At 37.1% G+C, this 22,177-nt stretch overlaps 1 protein-coding gene across 1 annotated transcript; it reads left to right on the forward strand.

The window, feature by feature from the left end:
* The first annotated feature begins 17,008 nt into the window (after nt 1–17,008).
* On the forward strand, nt 17,009–17,552 carry LOC145139872 (protein GOS9-like). Its single transcript, XM_079073548.1, has 2 exons — nt 17,009–17,215; nt 17,316–17,552. The coding sequence occupies exons 1-2, from the start codon at nt 17,009–17,011 to the stop codon at nt 17,550–17,552; spliced, it is 444 nt and encodes a 147-aa protein (XP_078929674.1).
* Nucleotides 17,553–22,177: the final 4,625 nt, after the last annotated feature.

Raw genomic sequence — 22,177 nt, forward strand, 5'->3', positions numbered from 1 at the left:
TGGTCTATGTGTGTGCTGAACTCTATATTGCTGACATTCAGAACGAGTTAGCACTTCATCACCCCACTTCCCTTCATCAAGCATATGGGTTAGTCAAACTCTTATAATATAAACTTATATTTCCAAAACCACACTTTCCAAACTCATGTTCTTCATCTACTATAACATATCTTATGAATCTACCAACAACCACTATCACACCATCAACACCAACAACGACCACTCTCAAATCCATGTCGGGCGTCTTACCCACACCAAAACCTCCTCGTCAATTCACCTTCTTATCCCCTATCCCCTGAATCATTACAAAAACATCGTGTGACAAGTGTAACCTCCCACAGTTAATACTCCACGGTTAATACTGTAAGGTATTTTCAAGACTTGAATATCGTAAGGTGTTTTTAAGCGTTTAATATCATAAGATATTTATAGGATTTTAATACCATAGGGTATTTTTCAAATTTATGATATTGAAAGGTATTAGGGTCGAAAGACGTTTATGCCATATGAAATTCGGTTTGAAGTTTTTACTTATTTAATATCTTATCTCTAGTTTTGGATAGAGCCTTATTTGAGCAAGGTATTGGTTTAGTTTGCGAGTGTATTCGGTGCCATGTTCTTGCTATGGCATGAAGACCACTTTGTCACAAGCGGGTTCGCATCGTTACAATTGTCTTTGATGATTTTATAATACCTTAAAGGTATTTTCGAGATACTTGCGTCGAGTTTGAAGGTTCGTATCCGTTGGAATTTTGGTGATTTGATTTTTCACAATTTTTCTGTCTATGCCATTTGAGAGAGTTTAGTCCTTAGCGATTTTGGCGCTTCTTATTATTCGACTTATGTCTTCTAAAGTTTGAAGGTTTTTTGCTGAAGATCGGTTTCGTCTCACGAGGGAGTTTGTTGATAATGATCCTAAACCTTTAACTTGGCTATCAAGTTAGTCATATATTAGGAATGTTTCCTATTTCCAAGGTTTTAGAGTTTGTTTAGGACTCTTTGTAAGACTATTATATAAAGCCACATAGATGTCTTATTTTATTCATTCCAACATCTTTCTCTCCTTTATTCCTTGGAGACTTATCAACATTGTAACCGTTTATAAGAGTGTCCTTTTCATAGTGGTTTTTCCCCTTTCGGGTTTTCCACTTTACATCGTAGTGTTCATGTGGTTGTTCGATTATGCTTTTCTCATTAATAGTTGATCTATTTTATAATAAGTGGTATCAGAGAACGTCTACTTTATAACAAAGATCGTCTTGGTTATTTGTTTCTTAGCAATTGAAATGAATGTCAAAATGTGTCACACCCCCAAACCAAGGATGGCGGAAACGTCCGGGGGTGGAGGACTTCATGTATAGTATCACAACAACAAGTATAATAGTGCTTAAAGTAAATACAACCATCATGGATATAATTGAAAAAGTTACACCATAGTATGTGTTTACATGTTTCAAATCAATTACACTATGATGACAAAATGAAATGTTTGACGGTTTAAAGTCCCATCCTCAAAATCGGTTGATTTCCTGTTTCACTGAATTCCTGAGAATACAAGTAGTTTTGAAAAAGTGTCAACAATTAAGTTTGTAAGTTCATAAGAGTTTTATTTGAGAAAGAAGCCGTTTTCCTTGTAAAAAGCGATAGAGTATGATTCCAGAAAATTCAATATTTTCTTTATTAAACGCAAAATGAACTCTCCTATGTTATGCAATAATGTACCCTAGAAAGACCTGTAGATTCCTTCTATAATCACCTAGTGTATATAAGTTATATAAAATTTAAGTTAAATAAACTGTCGAATATAATGGGTCTGCCCTAGGTCCACAACTAAACAAGGAACAGAAAGTAAGGCGGGCCCACCAATTCTAAGTCGATTGCGACTAAATTCATATACACTCTAACATGCACACTTAGTAAATTTTAGCTGAAGTCTAACAATTCTAGATGAAACGTAGTTTTAATATCATGAAAGCCATTTAGTGATAAACCTGGTACTTTGTCATGTATACTTCAAGAAAAATCCCTTATTTTCCTTATAAAAAGTTATGTAGCCTTAAATCCCAAGACCGAGAATATGTGTGTGTGTTTTGTACTTATGATGTTTATAATCGTAATGCGTTTCCAAAGAAAATCCAATATTTTCCTTACAAAAAGTTATGTAGCCTTAAATCCCAAGACCGAGAATGTGTGTGGGTTTTGTACTTATAATGTTTATAATAGTCTTTAAATAGATAAAACTCCTTTTCGAAGTAGAACTTTCCCTGTAAACTTGAAAGATCGTTAACTCCCTATGTGAGTCGTTATAAGCATACTATGACGAGAAATAACCTGCAACAACGTTTTTCAGACGTCAGGATCTTATGACTCTTGTCACCCGCAGACCTGCCGGTCCGGCTGTAGCTAGCAGCGAGGTGTGGGGTGTCAATCCCAATATAGATCTATACACAATTATTACGCTCTCCCTACAAGAGACTCTGGTTACAACTTACAGGATTTGAACCCGTACTCTAAGAGTACGATAGAGAATTGTCTCACAACTTACGTTAACTAGTTTACATATAGTTTGAGTATAAAACCTCTTCCGTGGTGGAAGTGAAATCACTTTTTATGAAATAAATTAGTGATATGAAATCCATAACTATTACTATTATAGTTTATCATGTAGTATATGAAAAACCCATTTGTTTTGAGAGTAAAACCTTTTTCATGTAGTATGCTTTTATCGAAAAATTCATCAACTATACTTATTGTAGTTTATTATATGTGTTCGAAATGAATGGGAAAACTTTATTATGAATGACTAATTTTCTGTTTATGAGGATAAACTAACAAGAAATACATTCAACATTTCGGAACTTAGTGTTATGCACTTTGCTCAACATACTACAAGGTGTTGTTAATATGGTAAGCTTTGTAACTAGTTTTTACCCTTTCTGCACTGTTTTGAAAACATCATTGAAAAATCATACTAAGTCGAAAATTAACTCCGTAAACTCTGGGAGTTTAGAAAATGTGTCTAGTTTATTCATAATTTTTATTATGATTTTTAGAAGTCTCTAACTTGTGTAAAAAGGTTCATATTCACAGACCGGTCCGAATTCGTTTCTGAAATGTTAGGCCGTTTTGTAAAAATCACCATAAATTGTAGAAAAATCTTGTGGAGATGTGCAAGTAGTCATTTTAAAGGTATGAACCTGAAGTATTTTCATATTAAACAGTTTTGAAAGATATTAAGTTTAAGTTGGATAAAACAGTTCGTGAACAGGTCACAACTTTACTGTTGTAAGCTGTCAAGTTAAGTTTTAAATATGTTTTGGTGTTTTAATTTGTATTCCCCCTGAAAACTAAAGAAAACTGGAAAATATAGGGGTATGAACTCACATTTAGTGATTTCTTGAAGAGTGGAAGGTTGAAGTCGTGGAGTATCAAGTCAAGAACACTTGATGAACATGTGGAAGCTTGGATGATCCTAAGAACGATTTTTGGTGTTAAGATATGAGTCGATGATCCAAGAGTGTTATGAAATTATGGGATAACACTTGAGTTTAGATGGAATATTTACCAAAAAGTGCAGTAATAGCTCAAGAACACATCAAAAGTGTGGCTGGAAGTTGAGAGAAAAGAAGCTCTCTTGATGGTTAAGAAGTGTATATGTGTTTTATGGAGAAGGAAATGATCAAGGAAATTCCCAGGCATTTCTTTATATGAAGGATTGCTGGAGCAAGTGGCTAGGGTGAAGGGATGTTTATATTGGTGTGTGTGATAGGGATAAGGTTGGACCAATGAGAAAGTGACACATAGGTGCAAGTGGGCACACTTGACCCATTTGTAATGTAAAATATCTTTAGATATTTTCTTTAATGTAAATAATGATTTATAATTAATAAATCCTTGAGAAATAAATAAAATATTAGTTGTGGGGGTTTAAGATGGTAAAAATATGAATTTGGTCAAAAAATCCCGTAAAAAACCGGCTTAGGAAGCGAAAGTAGTCGAAAACCGGGAATTAGGAGCGAAAGGGGCGAGGTTTCGGACCTTAAGGCAAAGGACCGAAGGTGTGGTTCGGTCTTAGATGCTAGGAACTGAAAGTAGAAGGAACCGAGAGTATGCTGGTGATCCGAACCGAAGGCTGTTGGAGCTGAAGCAGGAGGGACCGAAGGTCCTTGGAGCAGGCGAAGAAGCGAAAGGTAGGTTCGGTCCGAAGTTGAGAGAGAAGCGAAATGGACCGAAGGCTCGGTTCATTTCGGTTGTTTATGAGGTTCGGTTCTTCAGCGGGTTCGGTCCTGAGGGAAGGTTCGGCTCTAAGAGGTTCGGTTCCTAAGAAGTTCGGTTCCTAAGAAGGGTTTCGGCCCTAATTAGTTGTTTTTCGATATAACTCTCCGTTTCAAGCGGTTTTTGGCCAAGTTAAGGGTCGGGATGACTATAAAAAGTTGAGAGAGATTTTGAGAGAGATTTGGGAGAGATTTCACATACTTGGAGAGATTTGGGAGAGATTTCACATACTTGGAGAGATTTCACATACTTGGAGAGATTTGGGAGAGATTTCACATACTTGGAGAGATTTGGGAGAGATTTCACATACTTGGAGAGATTTGGGAGAGATTTCACATACTTGGAGAGATTTGGGAGAGATTTCACATACTTGGAGAGATTTGGGAGAGATTTCACATACTTGGAGAGATTTCACATACTTGGAGAGATTTGGGAGAGATTTCACATACTTGGAGAGATTTCGAAGAGATTTCACATGCTTGGAGAGATTTGGGAGAGATTTGATCTTACCCATTATTATCGTATAATCTAGCAATGCAAGGTTCGTGAATCCCGTTATGCTTCGTTTATGATTGTTTTAAGTCCCCAAAAGGGTCCATAGTCGTGTTTTGATGCGTTTAACTCCCTTTTTAGTGTTTTACACTGATAAACACATAGATTCTCCGAGATACTTGAATTCTTGACATACAAATGCACATTTTTATACATACAATAAGTTTTAACATAGAAGTACTAGTTAAGTTTGACCGGATTGACTTGTTGACTTTGACTTTGACTTTTGACTTTGACTTTGACTAGAATTTGACGATTGTCACATTATCCCCCCGTTAGAAGGAATTTTGTCCCGAAATTTGCATTTTGAGTGGGACTTCAAGGGTTGGAGAATAGATGTGGGTACTTTTGTTTAATTTGGTCTTCGCGTTCCCAGGTGAACTCGGGTTCTCGTTTTTACGTTCCAATAGACCTTCACAACAGGGATGAGTCTTTGATTTCGTTCTCTTGATCTCTCGATCCATGATTTCTACCGGTTCTTCCACGAAGTGGAGACTCTCGTTGATTTTGATTCCGTCGGGAGGTATCACCAGAGTCTCGTCGGACATACATTTCTTTAAATTTGACGCGTGGATGGTTGGATGTACATTATTAGGTTCTTGGGGCAGTCGGGGTTTATATACTACCGGGCCAATCCTAGTGAGGATTTCGAATGGTCCGCTGTACCTTGGACTTAGTTTCCCATGTTTACCGAAACATATCATTCTTTTCAATGATGAGGCCTGTAGCAGAACTCGGTCACCAACCCGCAATTCCGAGGGTTTGCGTTGCTTATCCGTGTAGCTCTTTTGTCGGTTTCGAGATACTTTCAGCCCTTGTCGAATTTGTACTAAGTCATAAGTGATAACTTCTCCCCGGAGCGCTGCATAGGGTCTGCTTTAGTGTTTCTCGTTTGATTAGATCGGTAGGGAGCATATGGGTTCGGTTTACACGACTAGACTTATTCGGATGGTAGAACGTTCATTTGCACTCCTGGATAGCCTTGTCCCGAATTTCATGGTAGGACTCGTACCGTATTCGTCCCAAGCTTCTATGCTTGAACCTTATCTGCTGCATGCGTGACATTCCCGAAGGGTCTTCTGGAACTACTTGTGGAAAGGTTTCGGAAGGTATAATACTCCTCTGGTGAGTTTTTTGGGCTTTCGCAGCGAGAGATGACCTGGAGGTCCATGTCGGATTTGCGTTTATGAGAGACGAGGGTTTCGATATTCAGTGGGTTAGGTGAAGGGTCTTTTCGTGGTCCGTTTAATCGGGAAAGTGAGGACTATACCAATCGACATCGAATGATGAGAACAGATCTTTTTAGTAATACATGTGTTAAGTTGTATTCGCTTTAAATCTGTAGTATTTTGATTTTAATTAACCCTGATGTATATACCAAGTTATCCCAGCTTACTGGTAATGAGCCTAAGATCATATATGAGTGTATTTGATTTGATTGAACGAGAGAGTATTTTAACTACCTTTTGAAATACGGTAATTTTAGCAAACATACCAAATTCATTACAAACATATGGTACTTAAACGTTTTTGTTCTTGGAAACATTACAAAAGTCCTAAATAAGGTTCCTTGTGGCTCCTTCTAGTTTGTTTGCCACACTCCTCCTGCTCCCTCGTCGTTCCTCTCAGTTGGACAGTCCCTCTTGAAGTGTCCCATTTCACCGCATAGGTGGCATACTGGACTTACACTGGTATAGGTGATTGAAGTGATGTGTTGGGTCTGGTTCCTGCAGAAGCGGGCAGTATGTCCGTTCTTGTTGCAGTTTTTACAGTGCGGCACCCGGCAAACCCCATTGTGATGGTAGCCACACCTGTTACATTTTGGGAGCATTCCCATATATCGTCTGACCGGTGCTTGAGTGACAGGTGCTAGTGTCGAGGCATGCGTCGTGACTGCTGTTGTAATCGCAGGGGCAGCCACAGTTTGTTGTCTTTTAGTGCGTTTCTGAGATAGGTTACGCCCCTTTTTGTCCCAAAACTTCCGTTTCTTGCTTTTGGGTTTGTGGTCTGAGGCGTCTTCGTTAGTAGACACCTGTTGGTGTTCTTGACTGTTACTACGGTTAGTATTGCCGACACCGCCTTCACCTCTGCTGGCGTTGTTAGCATTAAGTTGCGCCATGGCGGCTGTCACGGCTGACGTGACCGCAGCTTGAAAAGTAGCAGAGTCTATCTGCAGGATTGCTGCCTTGCTTGTTGGCTGGTTACCTCCTTGTGAAGACATAACTCTGTTGCATGGGGAGAAACGATGTCGTGAAGGGGGATGATTATCTCTAGTTATATCCTTACCATTTATATACACATATATAAATTTCGCACTTTACTGAACTATTCTCGATGTTTCTGCTAACGTTCCTGAGACGGAGTTATGGTAGTGGGTAGGAGTAGGTTTCGTACGGGCGTTAAGTTTTACCCATCCTAGGTTTATGTTTGTCCAAACACGCTTAGCTGAGGAGTTTTGATGGGATCCGGTGCATTAGTGTTGGTATGATCGCACCCTATATGCCTACGAAAAAGGCACCTTTCAACCATAAGGTTTAAAAAGGTGAGATGATAATGAGTCTTGAATAAGGGCTTATACGTCGGGAGTTATCTCACTAAGTATATCTTAGTTTTGAGTGTGTCGTGTTCCAATGTTTATGGTGTTCTTGAAAACAATTCATAATAAGAGTCTATATATAATAAACTTATGAATTTTTGGTAGTATTGATCCCAATGAAGTAATACGCATGCCCATTTCATTTGCATGATTCTAGTATATTTAGTTTTTAGAGAAAGGTTTTGAGCCTGATGCAGGTCTACACCACATCATTGCAAGGAAAAGTTTGGACCGCAAATAATCTTTGGACTAGTGTAATCACTAACTCGCAGGGTCGGGCCTACACATGGAGGGGAGTAGCACCAACGCATACTCATAGACCTAATCTACAAGGTCTTGTGAGTAAAATGAACTCTGCTCACGACAATACGTCCCCAGTGGTGCTTGAAACGAAACCGATTCGTCTTGTAATTCTGCCAACCTATGCTCGGCTGCGACCACTCTCTCTTTGAGTGTTGAGTGTCTATCCTAATATTCCTTTGCCTTCGCATGCGCGGCGATAAGGTCCTTAATGAGTTGGTCTCTGAAATAGTAGTCTCTTTCTAAGTCTCGAGTTTGTGAGATGGTAGCGTCTGTAGCAGCGCGCAGTTTCCTAACTCGATGTTCGCGATCTGCCGGGTCATCACCGGGAGGGCTCTGTTAACCGGTCCCCTATGGTTGAGGTCATCGCAACCTCGTTGGTCTACAAATGGCAATTGTTGTTGCTGATGGCGACTCCACCCCTCGATCAATGCTGCCCAACGGGGCACAAGTTCGACATAGTCGAAACGGTTCGCGAGAGTCCTAGCTATGTAAGGAGAGTTGTCGACCCCTGGCTCCACTTCCGACTCTTATCCTAATCATCCACTAACCTTCCGGGTTCGGAAAGTAGGGGTCTCCTAGTAAGTAAGATCTTGTCATGATGTTCGTGCGAGAATAGGGGTGAGATAAGAGGCATATAATAATCATATTCCTAGAAATACTTATAGGGGTTTGATCCTCCTTAGTTACTTTTATAATGACATGGTGCATACCAGTTACATATCTAAGTTATATATAACTTTAGCGTATCCACTTAGTGATTGTAGATTTACTAGAAAGAATCTGTTTAGTTTTCACATAAGTTATAGTACCACAAATACTCCTATAGTATTTTAAATGTTATGTTTGGTTCTTAACGATTTTCTGGTATGGGTGTTGGTAAGTTGATAGACTTGTTGTCCACTATGACTATCCCCCGGCACATACTAGTCACTTCTCGGACGAATATAGTTGATCATGCTATATTCCTCCCATACTTGATTGCATATCCCAGGTCATATTCACATTGCACAACTCCTCTATTTTTAACTTTTGTATTGTCCTAGATATGATACTACACTAGTATGTATGCACTCATACTTTTAACAAGAAACTATTTATTTCTAAAATTATAGTTATTTGAAAATGTTTAATTAGAGACTTTAGTCCCAATGCATTTATAGTTTGTACATCTTATGTGGTTCGATATACTTAGTTCACTATAAACAATGCTCTGATACCAATCTGTCACACCCTCATACCAAGGATGGCGGAAACGTCCGGGGGTGGAGGACTTCATGTATAGTATCATAACAACGAGTATAATAGTGCTCAAAGTAAACACAACCATCATGGATATAATTGAAAAAGTTACACCATAGTACGTGGTTACATGTTTCAAATCAATTACACAGTGATAACAAAATGAAATGTTTGACGATTTAACGTCCCATCCTCAAAATCGGTTGATTTCTTGTTTCACTGAATTCCTGAGAATACAAGTACTTTTGAAAAAGTGTCAACAATTAAGTTGGTGAGTTCATAAGAGTTATATTTGAGAAAGAAGTCGTTTTCCTTGTAAAAAGCGATAGAGTATGATTCCATAAAATTCAATATTTTCTTTATTAAACGCGAAATGAACTCTCCTATGTTATGCAATAATGTACCCTAGAAAGACCTGTAGATTCCTTCTATAATCACCCAGTGTATATAAGTTATATAAAATTTAAGTTAAATAAACTGTCGAATATAATGGGTCTGCCCTAGGTCTACAACCAAACAAGGAACAAGAAGTAAGGCGGGCCCACCAATTTTAAGTCGATTGCGACTAAATTCATATACACTCTAACATGCACACTTAGCAAATTTTAGCTGAAGTCTAACAATTCAAGATGAAACGTAGTTTTAATATCATGAAAGCCATTTAGTGATAAACCTGGTACTTTGTCATGTATACTTCAAGAAAAATAAGTTTGAAAGGCCCAAGAGACAAATAAAGACACTAACCCATTACAAGGATTGAAGCAAAAGTATGGAACTCCACATACTTGAAGACTTGGCCTACTTCCACTTTTCCGATAAAAGCTAATTGCATTAAGTTACGAGCTAACGGTTGTTCCTGCATGCAGATTTCCTTAATTTTAGCTAGAACAACATATTTCATGTTTTTGTAAATTGTACCCTACATTTTGGTTAAAGTAAGCAGAAAATTGACCCAAAGTTTCTTGGTCTTACTTTCTCTTTGGAGATTCGCCATCTCAAATTGGCTTGCTATCAATTGGTGCTTTAATTCTCCTTTCAATGCCTCCCAAAAGCTAATCAAGCTCCACCTCTAACAACCCCAACTCCGCTCTCCAAGACCTAATGGTAACCCTTAGCCGTCTCTCCATCGCTACCGCCACCAAGTTGGATCAACTTGTCAACATCCTTACAACAACAACAACTACAAAAAAAAAAACCACCACCACCACCAACGAAGCACCTCCGATCACCAAAAATTTCCCTATCCAACTTCTATGGTAACATCCAACTAGATTGCATTTTCCAAGCGAATAACTACTTTGATTACTATACCATCGCACAAGCTCAACGAGTTGCCATTGTCGTATTTTACTTCACCGTAGATGCCTTGAGTCGGTACAAGCATCTAACCAACAACCGCCTATTGGGCACATGGACGGAGTTATCTCGAGCCTTGGAACTCCGCTCGGATCTTCCATATAAAAGAACTATCAAGCTGTCCTCTTCAAACTTCTACAATTGACCATTGTTTCGGCCTATCAATTAGAGTTCGAAAAAATCAGCAATTGCATCATAGGCCTCGATACCAATGCCCTTCTAAATTGCTTCCTCTCTGGTCTATGTGTGTGCTGAACTCTATATTGCTGACATTTAGAACGAGTTAGCACTTCATCACCCAACTTCCCTTCATCAAGCATATGGGTTAGTCAAACTCTTAGAATATAAACTTATATTTCCAGAACCACACTTTCCAAACTCATGTTCTTCATCTACTATAACATATCTTATGAATCTACCAACAACCACTATCACACCATCAACACCAACAACGACCACTTTCCAATCCATGTCGGCCGTCTTACCCACACCAAAACCTCCTCGTCCGTTCACCTTCTTATCCCCTGAATCATTACAAAAACATCGTGTGACAAGTGTAACCTCCCACAGTTAATACTCCACGGTTAATACTGTACGGTATTTTCAAGACTTTAATACCGTAAGGTGTTTTTAAGCATTTAATATCGTAAGATATTTTTAGGATTTTAATACTGTGACAACTGTCAATTCAGGTCATTCTCGGACTCATGCATCTTTATAAAAACCATTCATGCACAACATGCCATGGCGTAGTAGTATAAATTAGGTCAAAATCTTGCATAAACTTGGATCCAACTAAGATCTAGGACTAATATACTTGACTCTTACGATTCTAGTAAGTTGTTTAACTACAATAGGAAATGCCAATACCATAATTAGAATGAAACTTCAAACTTTGTTACAATTGAAAAAGGGTATAAAACCCTAAAAATAAATTAAAATATTCTAATTTCATTCCAATATGATGGTGAATATCAAACAATGTTCCAAAAAAAAAAAAAAAACTCTAAAGAGTCAAAAATCCAAATTTATAAACTTTAAAGCTTAAAAACTTTATAAAATTTGCTATAAACTTCCTAATATAAAATTTTTATTAATCAAATTATGGATTATAATCAATGAAATAGAAATTTAAATTATCATACATTAATCATAATTTATTAGTTAAAAACAAGATTTTTAAATAAATCAAGAATTGCTTAAAGAAACACTTTTATAAAAATTAAGGTTTTATAAAAATTAAAGAGGGAAATTTATTTAATTTGAATTAGGAGAGAGAGGGCCTCTCTTATACTTATAAAATCCGTCACCCTCTCTCCCATGCTCTCTCTTCCCAAAAACTTCAATCATTAAACTCATTCTTACACTTCAACTTCCCTCTTCATTCTCTCTCTCACACTCCACCCTTACAACTCTCAAACTCTCTCTTCCTCTCTCCAAACCCACGAAAATCATCAGCCAAGAACACCTCTCCACACTCAAATCTTCATCTTCTAAGGTTGTTCTTCAAGGTATTCACGAAAATCCTTCATTTTCCCTTACTTTTCTTTCTTGTTTTAAAGAGTTTTCTTGCATTTCTCATTCTTCTACACCATTCTTAATGAACATTCATGAACATATCCATGAATGTAGAGTTTGATGATGATGGTGGTAGGGTTTCACCCAAGAACAACATGCATGTTGTTTAATGGTGAAATCCAAGGACCAAAACCTATGTCAAACACTAAAATACGGATTTTTACAAGTTTTAAGGGTTCATATACCTTATGCATTCAAGTATTTCCTTTAAAAACATCACTATGACCAACATATGTCCATGCATGGTCCTCAAACCATGATGCAAGTGATGAACACCAAGCTAAAGAGCTTGATGATCAAAGTACATTGTTAATAGTGCATGTAAATGATTTTATTTATAAAAAAATCTAAAAGTTCTTTTCAGTTCGAAATAAAATTTCCCCAGATTCTGAGTAAGATGATATGAATATCTGGAAAATCCCAAGAGTTTTTATCATTTCCTTGATTTATTAAAATTGTTACAAGAAAACAAGGGAATAAATCACATAAAATACTTTCTGAGGTCTATAAATCCTAGATAAATTCGTGGATGACCCCTAAAGTAAATGATGACACCTCATTAAGTTTCATCGATTTATGTTGCTGTTTAGTATGACTTTTGATTTTCTTTTTGTTTGGTTCCAATAAATCACAAAACCACTATAGAGAGTGTAAAAATGGTATCTAACAACTTTCGCAGCTCTTACCAGAGGTGGAAGACTCAGAAAAATAATTTCAGAAGTTTTCATAATGCATTTCTATTTTTCCCCGATTTTTGTATTTATAATGGCCTAAAAATAAAAAAACTAGTTCTGCTCATCCAAAATTCATGAAAATTTACCAAAACACCTTGTAGTACATTAGGAGGCTACATAAAAATTTTGATGATTTTTCTCTTCTGTATACTATTTTTCTCCTATTTTCTAAAATTAAATGCACTTAAATACACAAAATCGGATTACACTATATGAAAACCACTTTTGGTATTTTTCCCAGGTTATTTACACTGTAAATGATGTTACAAAAATTTTTGGTAATTTACTTTAACAGTTTATTATTTATTCTCCAATTAATGATTATTTAAGAGGATAAAACAAAGAAAAATAGAAAGACCAACTGAAAAATATCTTTTATATTTTTCACAGCTTTTATATGTATAATAACAGTGTTACAAAATTTTGGGTAATTTTGGAAACTGTTTTCTATTTATTTCAATTTTTATTAGAATAAATGCTCAAAAATCATAAAATTGGGTTAAACAGTTTAGAAATCCATTTTTATATTTTTCCTAGTTTAATAATGCTTAATAACAGTAATAGAAAAAGTTTGGGTAAATTTGGAAACTGTTTTCTATTTATTTCATATTTTATTAGAATAAATGCACAAAAATCATAAAATTGGGTTAAACAGTTTAGAAATCTATTTTTATATTTTTCCCAGCTCAAGTATGTCTAATGGCAGTATTATAAAAAGTTTGGGAATTTTTATGCTTTTAATACTATTTTTCATGAATTTATGTTGTTATGAAGGCTTAAAAATTTAGAAAAATAGTTAATCATATCAAAAATTCAAGGGAAATTTTCTGGAAGACCTCTACTGTATTTAGAATGAAAATACAAGGTTTGACAATTTTTAGAAACTGTTTGATAATATTTTACATTTTTAGGAGTTTAAAACACCTTTAAATGTGTTGAAATACCCTAAATTAATATTACTAAATCTGGAAAATTAATATCCAAAATTGTCTTAATCACATGAGTTATAGAATTTCACCATTTCAGAAAAATTGTAACCAATTAATATAAAACCAATATTAGAACATAAATTTGGCATTTCTCTATATGTAGAGTTTAGTATATTAACATTAGATTTCGACATGGAAACTCACTAGTGTGTGTTTGATGTCGTAGGATCCCGGTAGTAAGGCGTTGGTGTATTCCGAGGCACCACTTGTACCTACTCGAGACATTGTGAGTATTCACGTACTCCCCTATTTTCAGTTTTTATGTTTTGGGGTGGAAAAGCATGTCCCGAAAAACTATTATTTGTTCGTTGTATTTAAATTGATTTGTATCAAACATGATTGCTATTTTATTGCTATATCTCTCTATGTATGTCTATGCAACACGGAACATGAGAACTTATCGTATTAAGGCCCTTCCCTTATCTCTAACCATTAACTCTTTGAGCCAATGGTCATTATGGATAACGCTATTAGGAATTGACAACTCCTCACTCGCCCTATTGCTGGAGTGCATGATACCATATTCATCTATGGAACGATAAGCATAGATCTTGATAGGGCTTCAGTCATAGGTTTGGTTGAGACTCATTGTTTGCTCATACACATACAAACTCGTTTCTCATTATAGCAATAAACTTGTTATCAATAATAGCAATCAACTTTGTTTCTCATTAAAGCAATGTACTTGTATTTATGAAAAGCCTTATTCCAAATCTTGATTTTATAAACTTGTGAACCCACCAACTATTTTCATAGTTGACGCTCGTTTTACATGCTTTTTCGGGAAATAATTAGTAAGTGGATATAAAGATCCATCATCATAGAGCATGCTGCATCGTGTGGAAGTTATTTTATGAAGTTATATTTTGAACAATGTCATTTTGGAAAACTTGTACTTTGTTTTGTTTAAGCTATGGGTTGTAAACTTTTAAATATTGCTATGGTGATGTATCTTTTTCTTTTGCAATGAAACCTTTATCGCTGTCATATCTTGCGTTTCCGCTTTAGCGGGGTGTGACAAATACCATAGGGTATTTTTCAAATTTATAATACTGAAAGGTATTAGGGTCGAAAGACGTTTATGCCATATGAAATTTGGTTTGAAGTTTTTACTTATTTAATATCTTATCTCTAATTTTGGATAGAGCCTTATTTTAGCAAGGTATCGGTTTAGTTTGCGAGTGTATTCGGTGGCATGTTCTTGCTATGGCATGAAGACCACTTTGGCACAAGCGGGTTGGCATCGTTACAATTGTCTTTGATGAGTTTATAATACCTTAAAGGTATTTTTGAGATACTTGTGTCGAGTTTGAAGGTTCGTATCCTTTGGCATTTTGGTGATTTGATTTTTCACAATTTTTCTGTCTATGCCATTTGAGAGAGTTTAGTCCTTAGCATTTTGGCGCTTCTTATTATTCGACTTATGTCTTCTAAAGTTTGAAGGTTTTTTGCTGAAGATCGGTTTCGTCTCATGAGGGAGTTTGTTGATAATGATCCTAAACCTTTAACTTGGCTATCAAGTTAGTCATATATTAGGAATGTTTCCTATTTCCAAGGTTTTAGAGTTTGTTTAGGACTCTTTGTAAGACTATTATATAAAAGCCACATAGATGTCTTATTTTATTCATTCCAACATCTTCTTTCTCTCCTTTATTCCTTGGAGACTTATCAACATTGTAACCGTTTATAAGAGTGTCCTTTTCATAGTGGTTTTTCCCCTTTCGGGTTTTCCACTTTACATCATAGTGTTAATGTGGTTGTTCGATTATGCTTTTCTCATTAATAGTTGATCTATTTTATAATAAGTGGTATCAGAGCACGTCTACTTTATAACAAAGATCGTCTTAGTTATTTGTTTCTTAATAATTGAAATGAATGTCAAAATGAAAGTTGTACTTAATTTTGTGCTACATGTGAGTCACATCACAAGAGGGGTGATTATATGTTAAAAAACAAACATATTTGCATTTCTCTTCCATAATAATTGTATGTTGACAAACCGAGCATGTTGTAGGTTTTTATGATGGTCAGATTTTGATGAAGGCATTCATGGCTTCTGAAAAAAATTAGAATGTCATGATAACCGCCATCGAAACATTATACTTTGTCGTGCAGCTTATTGATCATGTTTGCGGTTGTGCATCCAAAGGAAATTTCCAGGAGAAATGTTTATTGGAAACGGTGAACAATTTCATATAGTGTGTGGACCATAGCTAGCAAGTCATTTGTTTCTTCAGCAACGGTTGTGCACAAGAAGCAACTGTTGTGCACAAGAGGCCATGCGAAGCTGTGGTTTACATCTATGGAAAGTCCAATATAAAAGGTTGATTGATTTCATACTAGAAATCCTTAGTAAATAGGTCATGTTAGATCTTGTCTTAATAGATGTTGATATATATGCAAAAATATAGCAATGTAACAATTGTAAGTAATTTTAATATAAAATTATTAAAAGTTAAATAAAAAGAACTTGGTCGATTATCTTGAAACTAGTTAGTATATATTTATAGTTTGTACCTCAAAGGATCATGACCATGTTACCTGTGTAGGAACATGGCTTGATACATATAAAAGAACCTGGTTTTCTAAATATTATAGGTCCCAATAGTTTATAAAGGAAGCAGTATTTTACAAACCTTATATGACACAATTTTTTAGAATTGGAACCGGGCACCATTTTAGTTATATGACCTGATTCGTTAACCGGGTTCTATCACAGTTTTCATATAAGCCAAAAGCCTCGCCTACATAAAAACCCGGTTCTATAACCCTTTTTTGCTGGTGCAAATGGAAATTGGTACAAAATGGAAATAGAAAGGTCCCCCACATGTGCTCAAAATGCTCCAAACTTGTGTTCAAAAGCTTGGTTGTTAGAATAAATGTCTGTGATGGAAGCCTTTAAAAAATTGATGACAGAAGCATATATCGTCATCTTATTGAATTACTACCTAACAAGCATGTGCTCTAAAAATTAATACCGTACATTGACACATGTGAAACTACTATTCATCCTTAAATTACTACACCCTAACATCTTCTACCGACATCTTTTACTAAACAATAACATTTACCAAATCACAGTAAATCAATATAAACTTTTATGTTTTCATTACAGGAAGACCACACATTTTATCTTAATCCATTATACTTTAAAAACCCTACCTGATCAGGTCTATAAATAGTCCTTCTCTTAATGGGGCTAGATGTATAACTTATTACCTTCCACGACTTTCATCTTTTTCTTTGAGAATACATTCAGATCAAACATGGTATACTCTTTCACCATATATATTTGGAAATGCTGGGTTTATGGTTAACCTGGTGTACTTCATCTGTTGATTGCTAAGATTTCTCCACTTCTTAGTTATATTTTATTTCGGCCCTATATGCAGGCAGGCAATGGCGTACAGGTTGGACCGTGGGGAGGTAAGGGTGGAGTTAATCCCTGGACATTCATCCCTAGTGGCAGGATTTGCGAGATCCGTATCAGCGCCTCAGGCTGTGTAGATTCAATCAGGTTCACTTACAAGGATAGTGATAATGTCAAACACCATTCTGAAACATATGGTGGTGATGGTGGTTCACCTCATATGGTATAGTGAGCTTTCATTACATCCGTTACCTAAACATATACTGCACTTATATTCTAGTTTTATCATACATCATTTATCACCTATTCGGGAATATCTTCAGTTTACATTTGCTGATGATGAGAACCTCATCGGGATTAGCGGAACTGTGGGAGTATATGGCGGCAACACTGGGATTACGTCATTGTCTTTCCTAACCAACAAAAAGAAGTATGGGCCATATGGCACAACCCAGGGGACTAGTTTCTCGCTGCCAGTCGCTAAGGGTAGCTTTGGTGGATTCAGCGGAAACTACGGGGATTACCTCGACTCTTTCAGTGTCATTCTTCATCCCTATTAGTAACGCGGACCAATATCATGTATTTGCAGCCTGCATACATGGTTTTCGACGTGGTAACCTTGTGAAAATAAAGAATCCTGAGAGATGTGTTTGTGAAATTGTTGTGTTATCTTGTTTTGATGTGCAACTCGTATAATTGCTTTATGTTTTAAGATCGTATCTTGTTTCATAAATATAATTACAATAAGCACCCTTGTGCACTAGGTGTCTTGGTGTACTCTCAAATGCTTCTAATGGGATATTTTCAGTTTGGTTGTTTGCTACTACGTCCACCTAGAATTTCGTTTTTGTTTTCTTCATTGCATGGTTGATCCCTCTACAATCTTGTACACATAATGAACTCCATATATTTTGACTCACCGTATTTCTTTTTATATATTTAAGAAAATTAAATAATAGGAAACATCTTCATAGTCCAGCCGCATCAATACACCATAAGTCACACTTTGCATTGTCCAAACGAGGCTTCAGATGATCAGGACATGAAAACCCATGTTTTCTTTCGTCAACCATTACACCAAATAATAACTAAGTTTATAGGTGTTCTTTTACAATACTAGATAATTGATTATATGGTAAATAATGATAAATTTTGCTACAATTAAATATAGTTCAAAACAAGTTGTATGGAATTGAATATAATGAAAATATATTTTTTGTTGTTTTAAAGTTAGCCATATGAACTAGTTACAGAAAAAGAGCATTTATGACTCTACAATCTGTAAACATAATGAGCTTTTGTTTGACGAAAAAAAATTTCTTCTAATACATTTAAATTCATCCATATTTTTTGTAGCCATGTATGAAAATTAAATGGTGATAACGGGCGTAACAGGAAGCGGTCATCCGTATTTTTTTTATATACACGGCAACGATGGTTGTATTGCATGGGCGCTACAGGGGCATTGTCAACTCAACCGTGGGGAAGTGATACGACCCATAAACCCACTGTACAAGAGTCAGAAACAAACTGAAGTCCATCAAAAAATAAGTTTGAAAGGCCCAAGAGACAAATAAAGACACTAACCCATTACAAGGATTGAAGCAAAAGTATGGAACTCCACATACTTGAAGGCTTGGCCTACTTCCACTTTTCCGATAAAAGCTAATTGCATTAAGTTACGAGCTAACGATTGTTCCTGCATGCAGATTTCCTTAATTTTAGCTAGAACAACATATTTCATGTTTTTGTAAATTGTACCCTACATTTTGGTTAAAGTAAGCAGAAAATTGACCCAAAGTTTCTTGGTCTTACTTTCTCTTAGGAGATTCGCCATCTCAAATTGGCTTGCTATCAATTGGTGCTTTAATTCTCCTTTCAATGCCTCCCAAAAGCTAATCAAGCTCCACCTCTAACAACCCCAACTCCGCCCTCCAAGACCTAATGGTAACCCTTACCGTCTCTCCATCGCTACCGCCACCAAGTTGGATCAACTTGTCAAAATCCTTACAACAACAAAAACTACAAAAACAAAAACCACCACCACCACCAACGAAGCACCTCCGATCACCAAAAATTTCCCTATCCAACTTCTATGGTAACATCCAACTAGATTGCATTTTCCAAGCGAATAACTACTTTGATTACCATACCATCGCACAAGCTCAACGAGTTGCTATTGTCGTATTTTACTTCACCGTAGATGCCTTGAGTCGGTACAAGCATCTAACCAACAACCACCTATTGGGCACATGGACGGAGTTATCTCGAGCCTTGGAACTCCGCTCGGATCTTTCATATAAAAGAACTATCAAGCCGTCCTCTTCAAACTTCGACAATTGACCATTGTTTCGGCCTATCAATTAGAGTTCGAAAAAAATCAGCAATTGCATCATAGGCCTCGATACCAATGCCCTTCTAAATTGCTTCCTCTCTGGTCTCTATGTGTGCTGAACTCTATATTGCTGACATTCAGAACGAGTTAGCACTTCATCACCCCACTTCCATTCATCAAGCATATGGGTTAGTCAAACTCTTGGAAGATAAACTCGGATTTGCAAAACCACACTTTCCAAACTCATGTTCTTCATCTACTATAACATATCCGAAGAATTTACCAGCAACCACTATCACACCATCACCACGAAAATAGACCACTTCCCAACCCATGCTGACTGACTTACCCACACCAAAACATCCTCGTCGATTCTCCTTCTTATCCCTTGAATCAATACAAAAACATTGTGTGACAAGTGTAACCTCCCACAGTTCATGCTCGTCGTTGACAATGCAGATCACTTCGACGGAGACCATCTCCTTGAACCCATACCGACTACTATAACATATCCCAAGAATTTACCAGCAACCACTATCACACCATCACCACGAAAATAGACCACTTCCCAACCCATGCTGACTGACTTACCCACACCAAAACATCCTCGTCGATTCTCCTTCTTATCCCTTGAATCAATACAAAAACATTGTGTGACAAGTGTAACCTCCCACAGTTCATGCTCGTCGTTGACAATGTAGATCACTTCGACGGAGACCATCTCCTTGAACCCATACCGACTATCGAGAACCTCAACCACGCCAAAAATCAATTCCTTACATTTTCCACAACAACATTTTTTGGGTTTTCCTCTCCCTAAAAACCAAACCTTTACCGTTTTAGTCAATTGTGGTAGTACTTATAACATCATCCAACCTCATCTCATCAACTTGTAACGACCCAAAAATCAAGGGTAAAAATTTCATTTTTAATATAGCTAAAACATTGATACCATTTATTTCAAACATTTCAAATCACCGTTAAGTAAAACATTTATCAGAGTTCATCCCAAAATCATTAATTGCGGAAATCATTGGTGTGTGCACAGCGATCAATCCGAGCTCTTCTTTTCCAAATCGATGATACTTGAAACCAAAACTGTAAACCATAAGCACAAAGCTTAGTGAGTCCCCCAGAGCATACCCCACACACAATCCACATAACACATATCATATTAGCTATAAAATTTATCTCTACCACATACCACATATCATATTAGCTATATAAGCTATCTCTACCCCATAAGTCATGCATACCAACATATAAGGATGTCGTGGGCTCCCCCTAGGGTCTTATACCTTTATGCCATGGGCTCCACCCATGGTCTTTACCTAGGAATTCCATGGGCTCCCCCACATTGTCTTATATTCAACTGCCACGGGCTCCCCCCGGGGTCTTCCATGCAATAACATACATAATCAACTAGTATATCATATATCACGGAAGTATCTAACATACTACATAACACATACATAAACATATAAGGATTATGTGGGCTCCCCCCAGGGTCTTATACCATCATGCCATGGGCTTCCCCACATGGTCTTATATCCAACTGCCACGGGCTCCCCCCGGGGTCTTTCATGCAAATATCACATAATCACTAGCATACCACTTAGCATAAAGCTAACTATCATACCACATATATCTGCTACAGCTAGTGTACCACATCACATCAAATGGGCCGGCCTTGGTGCCTTAGACCCATTGGTATGGTGAGAAGACTCACCTCGCACTACAGAATCTTTCCGCATGAATTCCTTAGCTGCTGCCCCGCCAGCTTCCCGAGCTGTCACTACCAATCAATATACCCAATTAGCAAGTGGGCCCCAATACCATAATCCTTAATCCATGCATGGGGGTAAAATGACCATTCTACCCCTGGCCCAGTATGATCCAAACTAAAGCCCAATCCCAAAACAAAAGCCCAACACTAGGTAGGCTTTCCAAGCCCACTAGTGGCCCACTAATGGCCCAATTTGCTAAATTGGGCCCAATCCTTCTAATGGGCCTTACCTTAAGCCCAAACATCTTCCTGGGCCAAAACATCTGACTTCAGATGGTCGACTAAGGCCCAAACTCCACTGCCTGGCCCAAACCGAGGCCCAAAATTCACAAGGCCCATATCTGATGAGTACGTTGGGCGTACTCCTATGTACGCTAAGCGTACTAGCCAATGATGTGTACGCTGGGAGTACCTGCATGTACGCTCAGCGTACTCCCCTGTTAAGCCACTTTCCCATTAAGTGCTTAATACTCTAATCCAGAAGCTACAATCACAGATCCAAGTCCTTTTCAACGTCTTAATCCATAAAGTCACTGACTTGGTGACTTTGCATGACCTTAATAAGCCCAAACTCCCAAAATAGCATTCCATTCTCATAGAAATGCTCTTAACTCATGCATGAACCCAATAAGACATTCAAGATGTCAACTTTCTGCCTTAAGGACTCATTTTGAACTGAGAGTGGCAACTCTAAGTCTAAAAATCGGGTTTGAACCATAAAGTTCTTTGCTTGGGACCAAAATGACTTCAAAACCATACTACACTAGATCTAAGCATTCTTAGGTAAAGTTATGAACTTTATACCTCCAAAGAGTCCCAAATGATGAAGTTATCCCAGATCTATGAGCTCAAGCTACCCCAAGTCCTTCTTTGCCACTTCCTCTTTTTTCTTCCAAGCTTGAAACCACCAAGATGAGCTTCCCAAGGTCAAGATCCCAAGAGAATGAGGGGATGAGGCGTTATAGGGTTTTTCTGAGGGTGAGGGACTAATAAGGAGGCTAGGGTTTGAGCCATAATCTTCCTTATATAGTGGTTAGCCCCCAAAATTAGGGTTTAGGATCCCT

This window comes from Lactuca virosa, chromosome 9 (genome assembly GCF_052849685.1).
Source record: "Lactuca virosa cultivar CGN04683 chromosome 9, Lactuca_virosa_CGN04683_v6, whole genome shotgun sequence".
NCBI classification, from domain to species: Eukaryota; Viridiplantae; Streptophyta; class Magnoliopsida; order Asterales; family Asteraceae; genus Lactuca; species Lactuca virosa.